Raw genomic sequence first — 19,796 nt, forward strand, 5'->3', positions numbered from 1 at the left:
TGTGCTGTGTGTGGGGAGATGGTTAAGAGAAGGAGATGCAAGGAAGTTCATGCAAGAGAGAGTGAAAAGAGGGTGCTGAAGTGGAAAGAGAAGAGGTGTGAGATATTCAGATGGAGAATATCAGAAAGATGTGGGGAGAAAAAGGGTGTAAGTGTTTAACAGAGTGAGGACCGGCAGAGAAAAAGGTGTGAAATGCAGAATGGGAGTGACAAAGACACTCCAAAGAGCCCTACACCTTCAACAGACCTTAGTAATATTTAATTCAAAGTCTGATATTTTTAGAATTGATACATTTTCAATTTTAATTATTCACAACAAAATCGTTGGTACTCGTTTATCTGATATGGAGATAGCATTGACAAAGCCAATAGGTTTATTTTGATTTAGGTGCACCTTTGGTATTGTGCGATATATCTGGATGCACTACCAAGAATCTCAGAGGCAGCAAAATACTGGTCGGGTGGCACGCTATGGGAAGTACCAGATCTTGGTTTAAATGTTTTAACCACATACTTATTTAAATAGACCGCACCTCTTGGAAAGGATTTCTAGTTACATTTCTTAGGCCACGTGCCTATTTAGAGACCACTCCTCCCACCTTTTATTTAGGTCTCGCCTAAGACAGCATGCATGCTCTGTAACTTGCAAAAGATATTCTCTATTACAAAGGGCTTGGAGCCCGCCCATTACTTAGCCTTTGTTGACTTCATTGTCACTCTTATTTGCTGAATCCTAATTGGCCAGCACATGCTGACTTCAATTCCTCTTCTTTTGTGTAGAGCATGGACCAAGTACATTTTGGTTCATCTTCAATAGTGTCCTTCTGCTGTGATTGAGGTACTATTTTTTATTTCTTCTTCCCCTTTTGTCCTTATCTATGTTGCTTCTTTCCCTCCCACCCCTCTTGTTACTGTGGTCTTTCCCTTCCATCCTCCCTTGTCTGTGTTGCTTCTTGCCCTCCCACACCCACCCTTGCCAATGTTTTTCTTTTCTGCCATCCCCCACCTTCCTGTTGTCTGTGTTGTTGCTTCAGTTCAGTACTTTTTCTTTTAATTCTGGGAGTTGTAGCCTTGTTTATGCTGTTATAAAACAGGACTTTAAGTCCCCGAATTAAAAAGAAAAAATCTGCACTGGAGCAGCACATCCGGCATGGAAATGGCAACTTTACAGCTATGCTACAACGTGGCTAAAACATTGGCAAAACCAATAGCTCTTGCCAAGGTGAAACCTGTTGGCTTTGTCGATGCTTATAATCCCACTTAAAGCCCTGCAAACTTTTTTTGTAAAATAAGTGGAAAGGCATGAGAGCACGCTGTACCCACTAAACCCTGTCCACTTCGGCCACGGTGCCTTTATGACATTATAAAGCGGTACTACGTGTACGATCATGCATATAAATATCGTGTCCAGCTTGACCAGCTAGCAGTGGAATCGGTAAACATGACAGTTGAATAACATTACTGGAATCTTGCATTTTTGTTTTTAAATAATTGACCAACTGACTCCCAATCGGTTTAAAGCGTAAAGCGTTGTAGCCTTTGCGCGTAATTCTTAACCATAACATAAAATTAAAAAAGAATTAACAAAGCTCAGTTATTCCATAATAAAATAAAACTCTCTTAAGGATTTTGTTTTCACATTGGGACCTCTCACAGTAAGTTCCGCACACATTGACGCAACCCATACAAACCATAAAGAGCACGCGAATAAACTGACCAATAAACATGCGGCTCACAGCTACCAATCAATGCCACGTTCCTTCTTGCAATCAAGAGCTGCCTTACTTCTGAGCTCCAGGAAGTAGTTTTCTGCAGAATGTTTCTCTATTGAAGTTGTCTTGTGACTTCGGTGCGTTTCTGAGGCTTCACTTTTACTCCTTGGAGCTAATGATCTGATGCTGACTAGAAAAGCAGCCAATAGCTGCAAGAGAGAAGGCTAGCGACACAGAATCACTGCCGAGGTTTGGAGATTGAGAACTGGGTCAGTATGAGCGGTTCACCCCTGCACACCATAAAGAAATGGGACCCTCTCACTTCACCAGGGACCTCCGCCCAGATTATCATTAAAGGTGAGTGCAGCATGCATTCCTGTACTTCAGTGTCCACGCAACGAACCTGGCAACTTGAGAAACTTTAGGTGGCAATGTTAAAGGACCCATAAGTTTCTGAAGACATTCTCGAGACCTAAATATTATTGGAAGAATTAGCAGATTCTGTTAAAAATTAGAACAGAGGGGACAGGGCGCAGAGAAGGTGGTGGTGTGTGTAGGGAAGTCAAAAGGAAGAGAAAACACGCAGGAAACGTGTTGGATGAAGACGTACCCAACAGTGTGTGAGAGGAGACTAGGAATTTTCGGGGCAGTGTGTAAGCAAACCAGGCACTTTGTGAGCGGAAGAGGCAGTGAGCCCCTGAAGAGTTTACTGCATTTTCAGGTTGAATACATGTAAGTGCCTCTGCCAGTTACTCACCCGTCTCACTTGCGATTCTTAGATTGTTTTTACTAAAAAATTGATTTTTTTTTTAGCTTGAACGCAATACCTTCCTATGATTTATGGTTTGCCTTCTAGCGTGGCTGTTGACTAGTAGATCGGGCTACAGTGACTTTACTCCTTGCGGGTTGTTGTGTGCTCATCTAGCAATCTGCAGGCTTTCAGCACCTCCTAGTAGTATGCTTTCAGTTTTATTTCTGTTTTGAATAGCAATTCTGCTATGGAAAATAGCAGTTCCACATGCTTAGAGAAGACACAGGGGCCACCTGACTGTAAACGCAACGCTACTTATATCGGCGCTGCTGCTGTGGGATAAGACAAAGATGGTGTTGCAGTGTTACTTGCATCCTTTTACCCATTTAAGGTCTCGTCTGTGACCGAGCATGCACTCTCGCTTGCAAGAGATATGGCATAAAACAAAGGGCTGGCAGCCTGCCCAGTGCTTAAACATTCGTTGTCTTCATTGCCACTCTTATATGCTGCTTTCTAATAGTCCAGCCTGTGCCTGTTTCACTTGCCCTTCTTTTGGCTGAAGCATGGCCCAGTACTGTGACAGAGTTATATTTTAATATTTTCTTCTTTTCGGTTCTCCTTGTTGAACCTCTTGCCATTTGTAGCTATGTTTTATTATGCCATATGGACTTCAAAGAAGCCCTTTTTTCATTTGAGATGGATAATTATTGTAACAACAGATATTATCTGCTTTTATTGTGACATTTGTTAGTTGCTCTAAATGTATTTTCTCTAAGGCATAGGTGCAATTGCTTTCTTCATGTGATAGGATTTTTTATGAAATGTATTTTTTTTTCACGCATGGGAAGATTAACTGATTTGCTTAGAATCACAAAGGTGTTGTGCTGAGAGCCAACAGGTCTTGCCTTTGAGACTATTGGCACTGCCATTGCCTTTTGTTCATGCTACACAGCATGAACATTGCCAACTTTGCCAATCTTGTGTAGCCATAATAATATAAAAAGGGCTATGAAGCACCCAGCACTAATGCAGATAAATAAAAAACCGCATTAGTCGTAGATGCAACATAATGCTTTTTTCAATTTAGTTTTAGCCACGCTGCAAAGCAGCCGCGCTGCTGTACAGCATGGCTACAAAACAATGCAAAAGCCAATAGCTTTCATGGGCAAGACCTATTGCCTTTGTCAATGCTTCCTCTTGTTATGTTAAGCAATTTTATAAAGCACAAATGGCACTTATTGCACCTCTAACATTTTGTTGCTGAAAGGTAAATGGGCTGTGGTTGTCGTTCTGCCCATGAAAGGCCTTCTGATTGAGTGTCTGGATACCAGCCCTAGCCCCAGCGAATGTGCTACTTTGTTTAGAGGGTGAGAGTTTTCCCTTTGGAACATGCTTTGTAGGGAGGTGAGTTTTGCAACCTGCCATCCATACTTGTGCGGCAGAGATACAAATTTTATCTGTAGGGTGTATCACAATAAGGCTTCGGATCTTGAGATCCTTTTCTGAACCTGTGCAACATGTGATGATATCTTTTGAATTTGGGATCTTAGTAGATGTTAAATAAGTGCCATGACTCTTGCTCTCTCTTAGGGTCTCTGTAAATGTTTACTAGATGGGAAATGCTGCTGCTGCTTTGTAGGTTACATTTTCTCTGTTAAAATTGAAATCGCGATGGTAAGGCCAATGCTGATGGTTGTGATCTGTTGTGTTTTCTTGAATGTAAGATTCAATTCTTACCTAAATCGATCTGTGGCTCACGGTTGTTGGAATGCTTTCTGTTAGTAGTCCTTATTCGCTCTCACTGATTTACCTGTCCATGTGAACATAGATGGCAGGATTCACAGTCCCTATGTTTCCTTTTTTATTTCAAAATATTTTTATTGAAAATAAATTTTACATATCCATAGAAAAAAACATTCTTAATACTTGTACTGGTCTTGCAAGATTGCGGCCTGGCGGGGCCTGAGAGAGAGAAAAAGAAAAAAGGAAGAGAGAAAGAAAAGAGAGGGGGGGGTGGGTTGTTATCGTTCCAGGTATGCGTCGAGAGCTTCCCACATGTTCTCCTTGGCCGTATGATTTGCCGCCTTTTGCTTGGCGGTGATGTTATCTGCCCCCCGGAGGAAGGTTACCCAGTTGAACCAGCGCTTGAAAGTGGCTTTGCTGGTGTCCTTCCAGTTACCCAAAATCGTTTTCACTGCAGCCGTTAGTAGTACATCGACCAGATCTCGTACTTCTTTGGACTGGAGTTCTGTTGCTAGGAAGGCAGTGGCTGCCCCGGCTAGTCCTCTTTGTATCTTACTGCCCGTTATTGTGTCTATGACGTTATAGACCTTGCCCCAGAAAGCTTTGACTTTGGTGCACTCGTATAGCATGTGAGATAGATCTCCCGTGGCTCTCTGGCAGTTCCAACATGTGCTGCTATCACTGGCTCCCACCCTCCCTAGTTTCGCTGGTGTCCAGTGCAACCTGTGGAGTAACCAATATTTGGTTTGGCTAGCTGTGGTGTGATTTTGTTTTTGGACGCTGTCATCCATAGTTTGGCTCTTTCTACTTCGTTCAGCTGTCTATGTATGGTCTCCTCCCAAAATGCCAGCGTCTTGTTGTTTAGGGTTGTGGTGCGTGGTGTAATTAGCTTGTAGATTTGTGCTGTTTGGTGGCCCGTCTTGTTTAGGTTGTGCGCATATTGTATGATGGTGGGTGTTTGTTTCGTTAGTCCTGCTTTGGTGACCGCTGCTTTTATTTTGAGGAATTCGTAGAACTCCTTGTTAGGTAGGGGGGTTGTCTGCTGTAGTGCCGTGTAGGAGAGTGGGTTGTTACCTGCCTCTAGTTGCGAAGGCGTGGTGATGCCTCTGCTACGCCATACCTTGCTATCTAGTGTTTTCCCTTTGTATGTAACTTTGGTGTTATGCCACAGAGATTCCCATTTGGTGCCTTTGATACTCACTGCCATTTCCCTGTCTACTCTTAACAGCGCTATCTTTGTGTTGTGGATTATTGCGTTTTTGGCTTCTGGGTGCTTGTGGGCCGTGAGGGCCATGATTGGGTCTGCGCCACCCAGAATACACCTTTCAAGGTCCAGCCACACCGGCATGTAGTCTGGCGTGGGGGCAATCCAGTGTAGCCCCTGTTTGGCCAGGGATGCCTTCTGGAAGGCTTTGTAGTTTGTAAGGTTCAGTCCACCTTGTTCTTTTCTGAGTCTGAGTTTCGCTAGGCTCATTCTTGGTTTTTTCCCTCCCCAGAGGAACAGGTTGATGCTTTTGTCTAGGCGTTTGTGGAATTCGGATGTGAACCCAGAAGAGTCAATTAATGCACTCGTGCAAACAATAGAGGAGTATGCACACGTCTCAGGCTACAAGCTCAACAGGGAGAAATCCGAATGCAAACCCATGAACTGCCACACCACCAAGGCTGTCCTGGGAACATCCGGCCTAGCATGGCAAACGAAACCCCTAAAATACCTGGGCCTCCTCTTTGGTAGGGACTTAAGAGCGACACTGGACCATAACGAGGAAGCGATGCTAAAAAAAATTAAGTCCAAGCTAGACACATGGGGCCCCAAATTCATAAGCTGGTGGGGAAGGATCGAAACAATAAAGATGATGATCACCCCCATGCTAAACTACCTGCTCTCCATGCTGCCTATGTTTCCTTTTAACATGTATTTAGTTTTGGAACCCTTTTGCTGAAAACTTTCTGCTTTAAGATTCCTCTTTCTTTGGAAATTGCTTCCTTAGTGTCTTTCTTTGCTTCTCCAAAAGTATTGTATCTCAGAAGCTGCTATTATTTAAGCATGTCAAAGTTTTAACACTGCAGTCTGGTGTCAATTAATTAAGGTGTTGGATCCTGAGAGCAAATGCCATAGTTGCGTAGCATATAGTTAAACTTCAAGTTTCATGTGCGATGTTTTATTGCACGTCATCTCGTGTTCGAGGTGAATTGGTTATCAAAGACTCACATTGGTAATTATGGTTTGTTGTCCTGAGTACTGAGATGGGGGCTCTGTGTGTTGTGATGTGCTTTACAAATGGAGTGGTGCTTCTGGTGTGGAGTGCAGAATTGACACTGGTGCCTGTATTGTGTGATCTAGCGAGGTGGTATAGAGGGTTTTGTGGATGGTATGTGGAGAAATGGGTGTTGAAGGTGGAATTCAAGGTAGTGTGGGATTTTGTGGTGATATGGTAGCCAGTGGTGCAGTGTGCTAACAGTGTAGTGTGGTGCTGTCTTTTAGGTATGTTGTAATAGGAGGGTGAACCAACTGGTGTGCTGGTATGTTGAACTGTGAACTTTTTTCAGCTCTTAGTAGCTATAGTGTTTTGCACCAGTGTGATAAGAGACGTTGTTGCAAGGTACATAGATGTTGAGTTGTCCGCGAAACCTGATATGTATTATATGTCAAATCGTATTTTGTTATTTGTAAATACCAATAAAAATAATAAATAAATAAATAAGGAATAGTCAAGCTATACTTCCCAGTATAAACTTGCCTTGATTATATTTTAGTCATTGATATTTTTACTATGTGGCGTATAATAGTGATGCATTGTTGTGAGGTGTGATGTAGCCCATTGCCATGATGTGCAGTTAAATAGAATAGAGCAACAAGCAAGTACCCAGAAAATTAAAATACCCCCCACTTTGAACAAAAAGATCTGATGACATAAAGCAAGAGAAGCAAGTGTGCCTGACCCTCCATAGAAGAGCTTCTTTGACTCTTACACCCGGGCATCCATCCATTCATTCTTTCTTTCATCCTTCCATCCAACCACTGATACCCACCATTTCACCTTTCCATTTTGTCAACCATTCATTCTTGCATTCGCCACATATGTGCCAAAGATTACTCAATTCTAGGTGTCCCCTAGACAGCATTCACGGGAACAAATATGTTCTGTAAAGTTAATCATATATTACAGCATTGGGTAGGTTGTCTTTTCACTGTAACACTTCTAAAATGAAATGAGTACTTGAGGCTGTTGGAAATGAAAGGTAAAAAGGAGTGGTCTCATCTGCACCTTTTTATGTCTCGCCTAGACAGCTCTTGGGCTGTCTCTTCGAGACATGCTGTATGCAGGATATGAGCATAAAGCTCCGCCTACTTACTGCCCATCTTTTTAATTGACTCCTGTCACTGTCCTTTGTAAATGGTGGCTTTTATTGGTGAATAGGCTTAGTAGTCCCTTCTTAGTACCGCCATATCTCTTCTTGTAACCTTTCATGAGTACACCCTCTGGTACATGTGTTGTTACTCAAGGCACTATTTTCTTAAATGGCTACAGGCAGGACACACACTTGGTCCTAAACTAGGCTGGCAGTGGTAACTTCACTCACTAGAACAACACACATTTATATGAGGCTGTCTATAAATTTCCCTTCATCCGCTCCACACAGAGTACAACCTAATCCGAAATTAATGTAATTATTCTTTTGTTACATTTCAAAGCTACTAATTGTACATATGGACATAGCTATTTGAGTGTACTCAAAGCACTGCCTTGCATGCAATGCATTATGGGTAAGGTGGATTTACCATATCTTCTGTAGGATGCAGTACCATATGTGGTCAAAAGAGGTCCCCTTTTGGCCACATATTGTACTACACCCTGCAACATGGGCAGGCAAAAAACATTGTCGTTTATAATGCCAGTAACTCCAACTTTGTAGACATGCAGTGCTGGTGCCTTGCACACTAAGGACCTCCAGGAACAGCTTGCAGTACTAAACCTAGACATGCAGTGCTGGTGCCTTGCTCACTAGGGACTTCCAGAAGCAGCCTGCGGCACTGCACTGAAACAAACAATGCTGGTTCCTGGCTCACCACACAAGCATTTGCAATGCACTAGGTCTCACATTACTGAAAGTATGAGCTATTGGTGTTGCATTATTATTTGCAACACCAATATCGTAAACTATCAGTAATGCGAGACCTATTGCATCGCAAATGCTTGTTTAGCATTTGTGTGCACAGGCATTTCTAGGTCGGCCCACCAGAGAGTGCAAGCTGTCTGGTTGCAAAAGACCTGTTTTGGGCTTACTAAGAACTTAGAAGAGCTTACAGCCCTCCCATTGCTTACAAGCTGTTTGCTTTATTGTCATTCTCATTTACTTACTTCTTAATCTATGGCTTTCCTTGTCCTAGCGTGTCTTCTTGTGTGTGTCCCTCCCCTGGATCATCTCTGATTGGCTTACTTCTATCCTTCCACTGCTCACTTTAGGGAACTACTTTTTTCTTTTTACGTAAGCAGTCCATGAGAGTCAATTTATTTACCATCTCTCTCTCTCGAGTGCTTCTTCAGCCCACCAGCAGCCCTCCTCCTGTGGTCTGTGTTGCTGACTTTGTCATGTTGCAAGCTCTCTCCGGTACTTCACCACCCTGCCAAACTCCCAGCTTCCCTGAGCTTTTTGTTACTTTCTTGTGTCTGTTTCTCTCCTGCCCCATACGCTGCTTTCCCCCTTTTTGCACCCCCCACACTGTCCTCAATTGAACCCAAGGCCATTGTCTTTGGACACTAGACATGAATTTATTGCCACTACCTCGGCATTCAAAACAAACATTTACAATGCAATGGTCTCGGCAGCATTAAAGGTAGAGCTATTGGCATTGCTCATTATTATTATTTTTTTAAAATCATAAATAAATGGCATTGTCATTTACATTGCCAATAGCTTCATCGCTTGCATATGCGAGACCTATTGCATTAGCACCCACACACACAGTAAGTAGTAGAGTGAGAAGTTGACAGTGAGTAGGAGGGAGTTATTAGTAAGGAGTATTAGAGAGCGCATCAGAGCTGTGTGAATAATAACAGCTGTGAGCCCGTGCCTGAGGTGCATCATCAGAGCTGTGTGAATAATAACAGCTGTGAGCCCGTGCCTGAGGTGCATCGTCGGAGCTGTGTGAATAATAACTGCGTCAGCCCCGTGCCTGAGGTGCATCGTCGGAGCTGTGTGAATAATAACTGCGTCAGCCCCATGCCTCAGGTGCATCATCAGAGTTGTGTGAATAATAACAGCTGTGAGCACCTGCCTGAGGTGCATCATCAGAGCTGTGTGAATAATAACTGCGTCAGCCCGTGCCTGAGATGCATCATGAGAGCTGTGTGAATAATAACTGCGTCAGCCCGTGCCTGAGGTGCATCATGAGAGCTGTGTGAATAATAACTGCGTCAGCCCCGTACCTGAGGTGCATCATCAGAGCTGTGTGAATAATAACTGCGTCAGCCCCGTGCCTGAGGTGCATCATCAGAGCTGTGTGAGACTGCTGATGAGAAATTCATTCTGCAATATAAAATCAGTTGCACCACCCAAGATACACCTGCTTCACCATCAGACACAATACCAGAGAAAATCTTCACCCCATCTAGCATAAGTCGAGTTGCTATAGAGGCGTCTTTAAATCAAATAGCAACAGGCAGACAATTATTGACGTATGCCATATACCAACCAGTACAAGACAAACTCCCAATAATACATGAACTACACTATTTGATCTCAGACAAGTCGCAATTGAAAAATCCTTAGCCCAACACCCAGACATGGTTCCAGTAACATGCCCTCTACACCAGCTGTTACCAAAACCCCTCCAATGACAAATCGATTTACACCCTTCAATTCCCAGTTCCACTTAAACAATTTACCAACAGTTTATTGAAGCAGCCAACTCACCTGATGCGCTTCTCGATGGTACTCTCTGCCTTTGATACACTGCCTCAGCTTTCTAACATCTGATGCACGCGGACCTCTAATCCTCTGTGCTGTCTCCACGCGTGTCCTTAGATCCAGGTGACGCGCCCTGTAGTGTGTGGTGGGATGGACCTCTCTCTCTCTCTCTCTCTCTCCCCCTGCGACCTTTTCTCCAGTCTCTTCCCCTATCCGGCTCCTGTCCACAGCTCTCGATGTCCTTGTCTCAGTATCCCCTCAGTGTGGGCAGCGAGGTTGGTGGAGATGTTTTGACACCTGCCACAGGCGCGGCTTTCTCAGACCAAGGGTTTTCTTTGGTGTCTCCGTGGACACTGGGTGGAGCATTAAGACAACAAGGATGTCAAGTCACAGCCTCCCCCTCTGTGCAAATGCTGGACTTGCCAGTAGTAAATGAAATGCGCGTGGGCCATTTTTTAGCAATTAGCGCTCCGAAGTACAATGGCCGCCCGCTAAGCCTTACAAAACTCTTCACAAATAAATACAGTGTCAGAGCAGAAATTCATCCATGTGATCACGTCCATTCAGCGGCCCGTAGGCCCATACATGTGTCTGTGCATAAGTGCAACTGTACATTCTGCCTGTGCACTATCGTTCCGCTCCAAGAACACAACCACACAGGAAACCACTACTTTTCCCTCGTGCACTGAGCTGTCCTTTCACCAGGAAGTGTCAGCGCACAATTAGATGTCCTGTGGCATCATTCACGTGTACGTGAAAAAGTGCAGGCACGCTAGTGGTAGAGCACTATGTACTAGCACATGCTGAGCTCACAATCCATACTACGAGTAAGTGTCAGTGTTTCCCCAGTAACCACGTACCATGATATTGTACGAGGATCAGTACACAATCAGACGTCAAGTCACAAGTCAGTGTCAGTGCACAATTAAATGCTGTCAAGTCATAAAGTGTCAGTGTACGATAATAAGCCCTTGTGTCACCCACACATTGTTCAGTGAACAATCAAATGTTTGAGTCATTATGTTAGTGCAACCGCACAATCAGATACTTGTGTTACAAGAAATCAGTGTCAGAGCACACTACACTGAAATCTGTGTCAGAGCACACTTCACCGAAATCAGTGTCAGTTCACAAACTCGTGACAGTACACAATTAAATATCATTTGCCAACAAGTCAGCGTCAGGGCAACAATGTATTACGTCCCACACCACCATCTCACATACCATGTTGACTTCCCCTAGCTACCAAGTGTCTCACAATACTTTTTTTGTCGCCTGCGAGGTGCATTAAGAGACTTGCAATAATGCTTAACACAATAACGCTTAGAACATTCTACGTTTACTAGCACACGACAGCATGCAAAGCAGCGGTAACTAAAGTTTACAGGCATGACGCTGGTGCCACTTGACAACCTTACTGTCGATCCCTACTTACTCTTTACCTCTGACTCCTTCGTCACTACCTAGGATGCTTTTTACTGCCCCACTGCACGTGCCTAGCTTCTTCTCGTTGCACGCGCTTTGCAGACTCACCCCGCCAAGTCTCCTGACGACGCACATGGACAACTGCATGGCTCTTCAGTGTACAGTCAAGCCTGTGTACACACACTACTGTACTGCCAACATGAACCTTTCATAACCTGCAAGTGTAGCAAAAGGCTCTGCGCACACGCGTTGTGTCCTGCCAAGCTGCCTTCTGAAGCCAGTATATGTGCGCCTGCGAGCTGAAGTACGGCACGCCGGGAGATGTCGTTTTTCGATCGAATTGCAACATTCTATTAGTTCTTTTGTTTAGAGAGTCAGCTAGTTTCATAGATATATGCTCCCTAAACTCTGTTAGGCCTCTCGCAACTCACAATTCACATGTAGGTTGGACAACAATCCTGTTATTCAAGCGGCTGGGAACAACAATAAAAATAAAAAAATGCCTTAACACGTCTCTGTACACGGGAGAAGAGCCTCTGACGCACACGTGCGCAGCAGATGCCCACCGTAGAAGCGAAGCTTTTATCAGCGCCGCACGCCTCTCTGCAGACTCCCCCTGCATTCCAGAGAGGCGCGCGACGCGATCCGGTCTGCCCTGCAATGCTGTTGAGACAAGACCTGGCCGCGCGCACAACGCTATCCTATGGGGAAACGCTGCGCGCGGCCAGGTCTTGTCTCCCTTTGGCGTTCTCAGACTGCTGGGACGCCGACTCTAGTTCTCTGGCGAGAACGCGCTTTCAGCGCGTTTCTAGCCGAGACCTAAAAAGGACATTTGGAACAAATCTTTCTTTTTTTAAATTAATTTACTGATTCATTTTAAGATTGGTAAATAAAAAAAAAAAAGAAAACACCATTGTTGATGCATGCAAGGTGCCCACAAAATTATATGGTCACTGCAGCTTCTCCCCCCAGCCCGTTTTTTTCTTTTTTTCTCCTTTACCTTTGAATGTGCTGCACAGCATCTTGCTGATGCTCTAGTATCACCAGAAAGCATTGGCAAATTGAAGGCGAGACCTATTGTCTTTTCCAATACTTGTTTTTCAGAGCTGCGGAGAGGTATCGGGTGGATGTTGAATAACGAGTCTTGCGGTTGGTGACATTGCATTTGTACACGAGCAGATAACATTTCTGTATCTAATTTTACTTGTACGTTGGAATTTTCTGTTATTTTTCCTGTCATGTAAACCAGACCTGTGTTTTACACTTGCAGATCTCGGTGAAATACATTCTAGGCTCCTGGACCACAGACCTGTTATTCAAGGAGAGACACGTTACTTTGTGAAGGAATTTGAAGTAAGTTTCTCTTTTCAATTGTTGGTGAGACTTTTAAAACTAATAAACAGGTGGTGGCCCTTTCTTTATCATTCCATTCGCCTGCCCTGTGATGTGCCTTTAGTCTCAGTTGCATGCAGGAGATGGGCTTCCTAACTTCTTCTTATTTTGTTTCAGGTTATTTATGTAGCACACAACTAAATCCAAGGGGCAGAAGTAGTGCTTTACAGTGAGTGTGGGCATGTTTCACCTCTTGAAAGTTAAAGGGCATAGGTGAAACTTTACAAAAATAAGGTGGAAAATTCATCATGTTGATTGGTTGAAATAAATTCGAGGTTAATGTTTGAGCACAAGTACATATTACAAGGGTATACAATGTACAAGATGTAAAGAATTGAGAGCGTTTACAGTATTCTTGTAGTTTGTACTGTGGCTTTCGTGATGAAGACAGTTCAGTTTTGGTGGAGATATATTGAGAAGAGCAGGGCCTCACATTGCTTTCTAATTGTTGGGAGAGGGTGCTAGTCTTATGTTTATATTGGATTTTGCCTATATGGCGCTGAAGGCGTGCTTGCAAGATCTCCTGTAATGAAAAAAGAATCTTAAAAGGGGCTTAGAGCCCGCTTATTACTTACCTTTGCTTGTCTTTGGTTGGCTCCCATGTCACTCTCATTTTCTTTCTTCCTGTTGCCAAGCGCAGCCTCCAGTTACATTACACAAAGGCTGGGGTTTAATTATACTTGCTCCTCCCCCTCTTGCCTTGAGGTCAATGGCGACTGCTGCAGTTTGGCGTGCTGAGCCGGGCATCTGGGCTCACGCCGATAGATTTCCTGGGAGCCTGCCGAGTTTGCTGTTCGGCTTTTCTGAAGGGATTTCGGATTTCGGAGAAGGATTACTGCAGTCCACTGTGGGGGCTCACGGACACGAGGCTCACGGAGATGATAACGGAGCCTCTCTCTTATTGCGAGGTGAGCGGAAACCACATCAGCTGCCAGGACACTTGGGCGGGTGATTTTCGGACCCCCTACCTGCTTCGTGGGGAGTTTCTACAGCCTGTTGGTGCCTGCCCTCCGTTCCCCTCCCGCCGCCAAAGAACTCCAGCTTGCGGCCGCAGTGGGGAGGGGTACTACATCCCCCAGACTCCTTTTCCGGCAGCACCGTGCCTGGAGGCGCTTCATAAGGGAGGGCAGCCCTCGCGTCGCGGGCTGAGAGAGAGGCCAGAAAGGCCGGGATGGGGCACGATTCTTGGATTACCGAAGAACCAAGGTAGGATCTTCACAGTGTATTGCCCAGAGCCTACCAAGCCTATCCCCGGACATAAAAAGGAAGTAGTTTAATAAACTGTCTGTTCACTGGTGTGGGTGAGTGAATTTAGCTGCCCCATGACGACTAAAGTACTCTACAATCAAACTCCTGCTCAGGGTGGATCCTTGAAAGGGACACTGGACCTGTATCTAACCAGGGTGACATCGGCCATTGCTACTATCGAACACAGCCTTCCCAAAGATGTCACATGCTGTGAAGGACCCCCCTCAACTCCACTTGATTCGCCGAACACTGTATTGTTGAAAGAGCTAAATGGGATTTGTAACACTAAGTATAACATTATATCGCAGGAGGATGAACAGACTGGTCCCTATTCACGCCCTGTGGGTTCTGGAAGTCCTAAGCCCAGAAAACCGCGGCAAGTCATTAACAGTTCCCCGGTAAACCCGGATGTTGCTTTAGTAGAAATTCCCACCGTCCAATCGATAGATTGTCCACAGGTTCCTGTCCAAGGTATTAAACGTAAAAGTGTAGCTTATAATGGGAGACCCTCGAAACACCCAAAAATCACCTTAAAACCACTTATGTTTACAGTTGCCACCACCCCTGAGAGCCCCAATCAATTACTGGAAAAACCTGTATCCCTCCTTCCAGCCACCCTGCTAGCTAGCCTAGAAGAAATGCTTAAAAACCTGCTTGTCCCGATAATCGACAGGATAGAGAGAATTGGGGTAAAGCTCGCAGAACTAGAGGTAAACAACCTGACAAACAACCAATCTCAGAGCATAGCTGCTTTAAATACCTATGACATCGTTTTCAATCATAAAACCCCCCTGGGTCAACCATCGGACCCTGAATCCCGAGCACCTAAAAGTAAGGAGCCTTTTAATAAATGCATTACAGCCAACTGCTCTATCTCTAGAGCACCGCCGACCCAACTAGGTAAGCTTCCCGAGGGTCCAGTAAAACCCAACAACTGCATACGTTTACCACCAGAGGCAGGACCCTATGTGTGCGTCCTATCGGGAGTGCCGGAGCTCACTGTTGGGAAAACTGAAGGCCATCAGGGCCTTAAAAACAAAGTTCAGTATTGGCTGACGAAAAACAGACCCCTCCCAACTAGTATCAATGGTAGAATTTTGAGTGTGAGAAGGGTGGGGTGGATAGGGCCTCGGCCTAAGAACATGGTAGGTGATTTGGTAATTGTCAATTTTAAGGATAGGCAGGTCGTTCCATATTTGCGTAGCTGGGAGCCACAAAGAGGAGATGGGCAAATAAAAACACGAGAATTGTATCACTTCTACCCCTGTACCGCATATACGTTGAACTCTGTTTAACATCATTAACTAAGGACAGAACGCTATAGCCATGATGCAGTCCATCTGCCCCACTTCTCCCGTTTATAACTGGTTAATGTACTTTTGTTCTTGTTTTTTAATTGTAAAAACCTTTTTTAATGTAATATCTTTTGCGCAATCTTGTGTGTATTTTAATGAAATGAATTTTGTATTCTGTATGCTTTTATGGTTATTTGATTGTAACCGAATAAAGTACTTGTGACTGACACAAAGGCACACTAATTTTTACAGGCTCTGAGAGATTGTGATTTTCACTAAACCATGGTATATTGACCAGCGCAGAGAGTCGAACCTTGTTCTCCAGCACCAAAGTCAGCAGCCCTGGCCGTATAGCCACCTCCTCTCCATGTTCAGTATTCCAGCTAGCTACACTTTAACATGCTGTAATGGGCATTTGTTCAAGAATATAAACTGCATATTAAGTATAGGGAAAATAAAAATGTATCTTATTGTTCATGCATTGCCTAAAGTTAAATAATAAACAAAAGTTAAATATTAAACTCTATGAAGTGCTCTGGCCACATAATATTGCTTTTTTTCTTAAAAGTTAAGCTATGTAGCACGGCAGCTCGCACTGCTGTGTAATATTTAAAAAAAACTAAAAAACATTAACACACTTTGTTCATCCATCTTAAAATCTGTAGCAGAAATGTAGTATGCCATCACTGATTAGCAGAAAATGTGTGTTTGTGAGGTTCAGTTTTGGTGGGCATGTCAAGTAGTATTTAATGTTCACTACTGTCAAATGAAACAGAGAGGTTCAGATTTCTATTGTGATTGCTGCTCAGCTTAATTTGAGTTATACAGAAATACTCCCCCCCCCCCCTCCCCCCCCCCACACACACATTTTTTATGGAAAGACAAAACAACATAAAGCGAGAAACATGTTTTTGTAAAGTCACAACCTCATTACAGATAAAGTATCACAAAGTGTCGTAAATTGGACCCCAGGCTCGTAACAGGTGCCCATGCTACTGCTTCCAGCTCGTATCCATCCAACAGGGATGCTTCAGCTTCTTACAGAGAAGTCAATAGTCAAGCCTCCTATTGTTTTATCTGTCATCTATAAGGCTATCCTATCAGTCATTCCACCCAGTGGTCTGTTCTGCTTCTTGATTATAGAAAACTGTTTTAGCCGGGTCTGGTGGCTCAGTGGACTAATGCTTCCACTGCAGGGGCCTGCGTTTGACCTCAGTGTCACAGGTTCAAATCCCGACGGGTCCACTTAGCCTTTCATCCATCTGAGGTCGATAAAATGAGTACCATCGAGTTGGGTAATAATAAACATCTGTTATTCAGCGCCAAAATACCTACGGGTGAACGTGCGCTTTACAAATACACATGTTATGGTATGTTAATGTTAACATCTCATGAAGCAATGAAGGAAGTTACACCGAAACAAGCAAAGCACGTCCTATATTTTCCTGTATAGGCACTTCCTTCATGCCTCGTTTGATGTAATTCCTTTTTTTCTATATCGACAAGAAAAGGATCATATGGGAAGTTAAATCTAAAAAAGTCATTTTTTGACCATCACCCCCATACAATTTTTATTTACTCCCACTTGACAAATGTACTTGAAACGTGCCATTCCGATCGATTATCGGATAGACATTTTTGGGAAATCCTTTGAGCAGATTCATTGAACTGTACCAATGTTAGAAAGAAAACAAAAAATAGGCGTTTCAATGGACAGTCAGATATAGCTGGATCTGTAGAGTCACTAGTGCCCCTTCTGTGATAAACTTTACTTAATGGTAAGGTGGTAGTCGTTATCCTGAAATCAATATTGTGGCATATGTCCAAAATCTGTAAATCACATGCCTATTATTCTCCAACTTGTTGCCTCTATAGCTCTATAAATTCCTTTGTGAAGAAATCTGGCCTCCTAAAAGCTAAATATTGAAGTACAGCAATATTTGGAAAGTAATTCTAGTGATTCTTATAAAGTCGGGAAGAAATGCATGTTAATAGGTAACTGTAGGAAGGTGGATACCTGACTATGGTTACCCCAGATGTTTTGCCTTGTGTTTAGCTGGTTTTCGACTTAGTTGGCCTGGGATCCTGCTAATCAGGGCCCCAGGCTATCTGCTCTCTCTTTAAATGGACTCCATGTACTATAGGTACATAACCAATTTGGTACTGGACACCTTATCAGCCCCTGTACAGTGCACTATAGGTGCTCAGGGCATAGGTGCATCCAAGGCCTACCAGGGGCTGCAGCATATCTTTTGCCACCCCTGGCTGGTACTTAAATCGACACAACTGGCTGTTCACACAGCTGGGGCAAGGTGGTGTACTCACCCCTTGCTTAGATAGATATAGTATACCTATGTCTAAACCTATATCTGGACACATAGACACCTATAAGTCACTCCTATGGCAGGCCTTTTCAGTCCTGAAGGCAGAGTGCTTGGTTTTATGTGAGGTGGTGCTCTAGCATGAGCTGAGCCTGTCTGCAGTGTTGGGACCAATTCCTTAATGCTGTTCCAGTGATACTGCCATACCATATACTCTTAAGTGCATTATAATCCTCGCGGTTATTGCAACTCTGGTTTTGCTTTATCAAAACATGTCGTGTTTGGTGTCATACACATTGGAATACTATCCCCTTGCCAGTCCTGGTAATGGGGATAGCATCCCACCCTTCTAGAGGGTGAAGGCATGTTACTTTACTGAAAACGCGGTTAATCCTAACCAGAGCCCCAGCATCACAAAATGGATGCTGCTGCCACAGACACATGTCTGGCCTCCTGCTGCTGACCGAAACTTGGCAGAGGACGCCTGGACAAAGGGTTTCCTGTCACAGGGAGGTGTCACACCACCCCAGACAGGAGATAGTGGATTGTAGCAGGGAGGGTTGAAAGAAACTAGACACTGCCTGGGGCGCACAAGGTGTCCCTGGGCAGATTTCAGTCAAACCGGTTCTGGGGCCATTCTGCCCCAGTCCTGGCGCGAAACTGGACAAAGGAAAAGGGGTGTAACCACCCTCTTCCTGGGTCCCACCCATAGGAGGGACCTAGCAGGTAATCCAGCCCCTTGATTTGACTTAAAAGTAGGAGCTGTGCAGATGCACATCAGATTATCCTGACTGAAACTTATGAAACGAAACTCTGGACCCTTCGACATCCCACTCGACGTGGAAGACTGAAGAATCTCCCTTGTGGTCAATGAGTTACCACCCTGTGCAAACAGGCACCATCCAGCACCTCGACGTTTGCTTTGTTGCAGTTCCCGCCGGAACTCGAGCGACAGAGACCGACAAGACCCAGCGTGCCTGCCTTCTAACAGCCCGATCCACAGTCCCTGCAGAGCTGAGACCCGTGGAGGCGACCTGAAGCGCGGGGCCGGCCATGTTGGAAAGACTACGAAGCGCTGACCGTGCAGCATCCGAGGCTCCCTCGAAGCTGTACATTGGAGTCTGAGAAGCTCCAGCCCCGAGCAGCTTGTGCACCGAAGCTTACCCCTCCACACTCGACGAGTGCTGCGTGGGGCCCTTTTGCATTTTCCTGCTCGACGCGTTGGTCCGGTCGCTTGCCCGTTGGCTAGTGGCCCCAGTACCGACGAACCTTTGAATTTGCTCAGCTAGTCGGGTTGCTCCAGACTGGCCCTGGCTCCACTGAAAAGGAGCACCCGCTCAGACCTTGCTGGTCCGAGTATTAAGCCATCTTCGAATCCTGCGTGGGTTGCATTTGCCAAGGCCTGTTGACTCCGATCTTGAAGCCGACACCGCCGACAGCGAGAGCCTTCGTGGGACAGCTCGTGATTCACTCCAGGACATCCTCGGTGCCCCAGAGACCACGTGGCAGTGGAGAGAAGCTACATGACATCGACCTGATTGCGCCCGATATTGCCTGGTTCCTTCCTGGTTCCTTCCTGGTCACTGGCTAGTGACCCAAACTCTGTCCCCTCTGCTTTCAGGTACTCTACAACTTCGATCCACCCTTGGATCGCACTGGACACTTCTCTTCTGGACGCCTGCAGCATCTTCATCTCCAGGCACCCTAGATCTTCGTGACGAAACCCGACACATCTTTGCACCTGTGCACCCGCTTCCTGTGGGTGAGGTAACTCTTGAACACCGGTGCTCCTGTAGTGGTTTACACCTCTAGTGTCTAACTCTAAAGTTTTGTCCTTCTAGTCCAGTCGGAAGACTCTTAAAACTGTAACTCGCTAACTTTTACGTACCATTGACTTTGCATTGGTGCATGCGTGTGCTTTAGGCACTGCACCCGAATCCCGCGGGCTACTCCCGTCCTAACTGCTGTTAGTCCAGTGTAGTCCCAGCGATTCACAA

General features: G+C 44.9%; 1 protein-coding gene across 1 annotated transcript in view; it reads left to right on the forward strand.

The window, feature by feature from the left end:
- The first annotated feature begins 1,790 nt into the window (after positions 1–1,790).
- Positions 1,791–19,796, forward strand: part of BLOC1S5 (biogenesis of lysosomal organelles complex 1 subunit 5) — a 206,055-nt gene continuing 188,049 nt past the window's right edge. The window contains exons 1-2 of the mRNA XM_078688082.1: positions 1,791–2,068; positions 12,814–12,896. Of these exons, the coding sequence (XP_078544208.1) occupies positions 1,987–2,068; positions 12,814–12,896 (165 nt within the window). The 5' untranslated portion in view covers positions 1,791–1,986. The remainder of the gene's footprint in view (positions 2,069–12,813; positions 12,897–19,796) is intronic.

The sequence above is a fragment of the Lissotriton helveticus genome, chromosome 4_1 (assembly GCF_964261635.1).
Source record: "Lissotriton helveticus chromosome 4_1, aLisHel1.1, whole genome shotgun sequence".
NCBI classification, from domain to species: domain Eukaryota; kingdom Metazoa; phylum Chordata; class Amphibia; order Caudata; family Salamandridae; genus Lissotriton; species Lissotriton helveticus.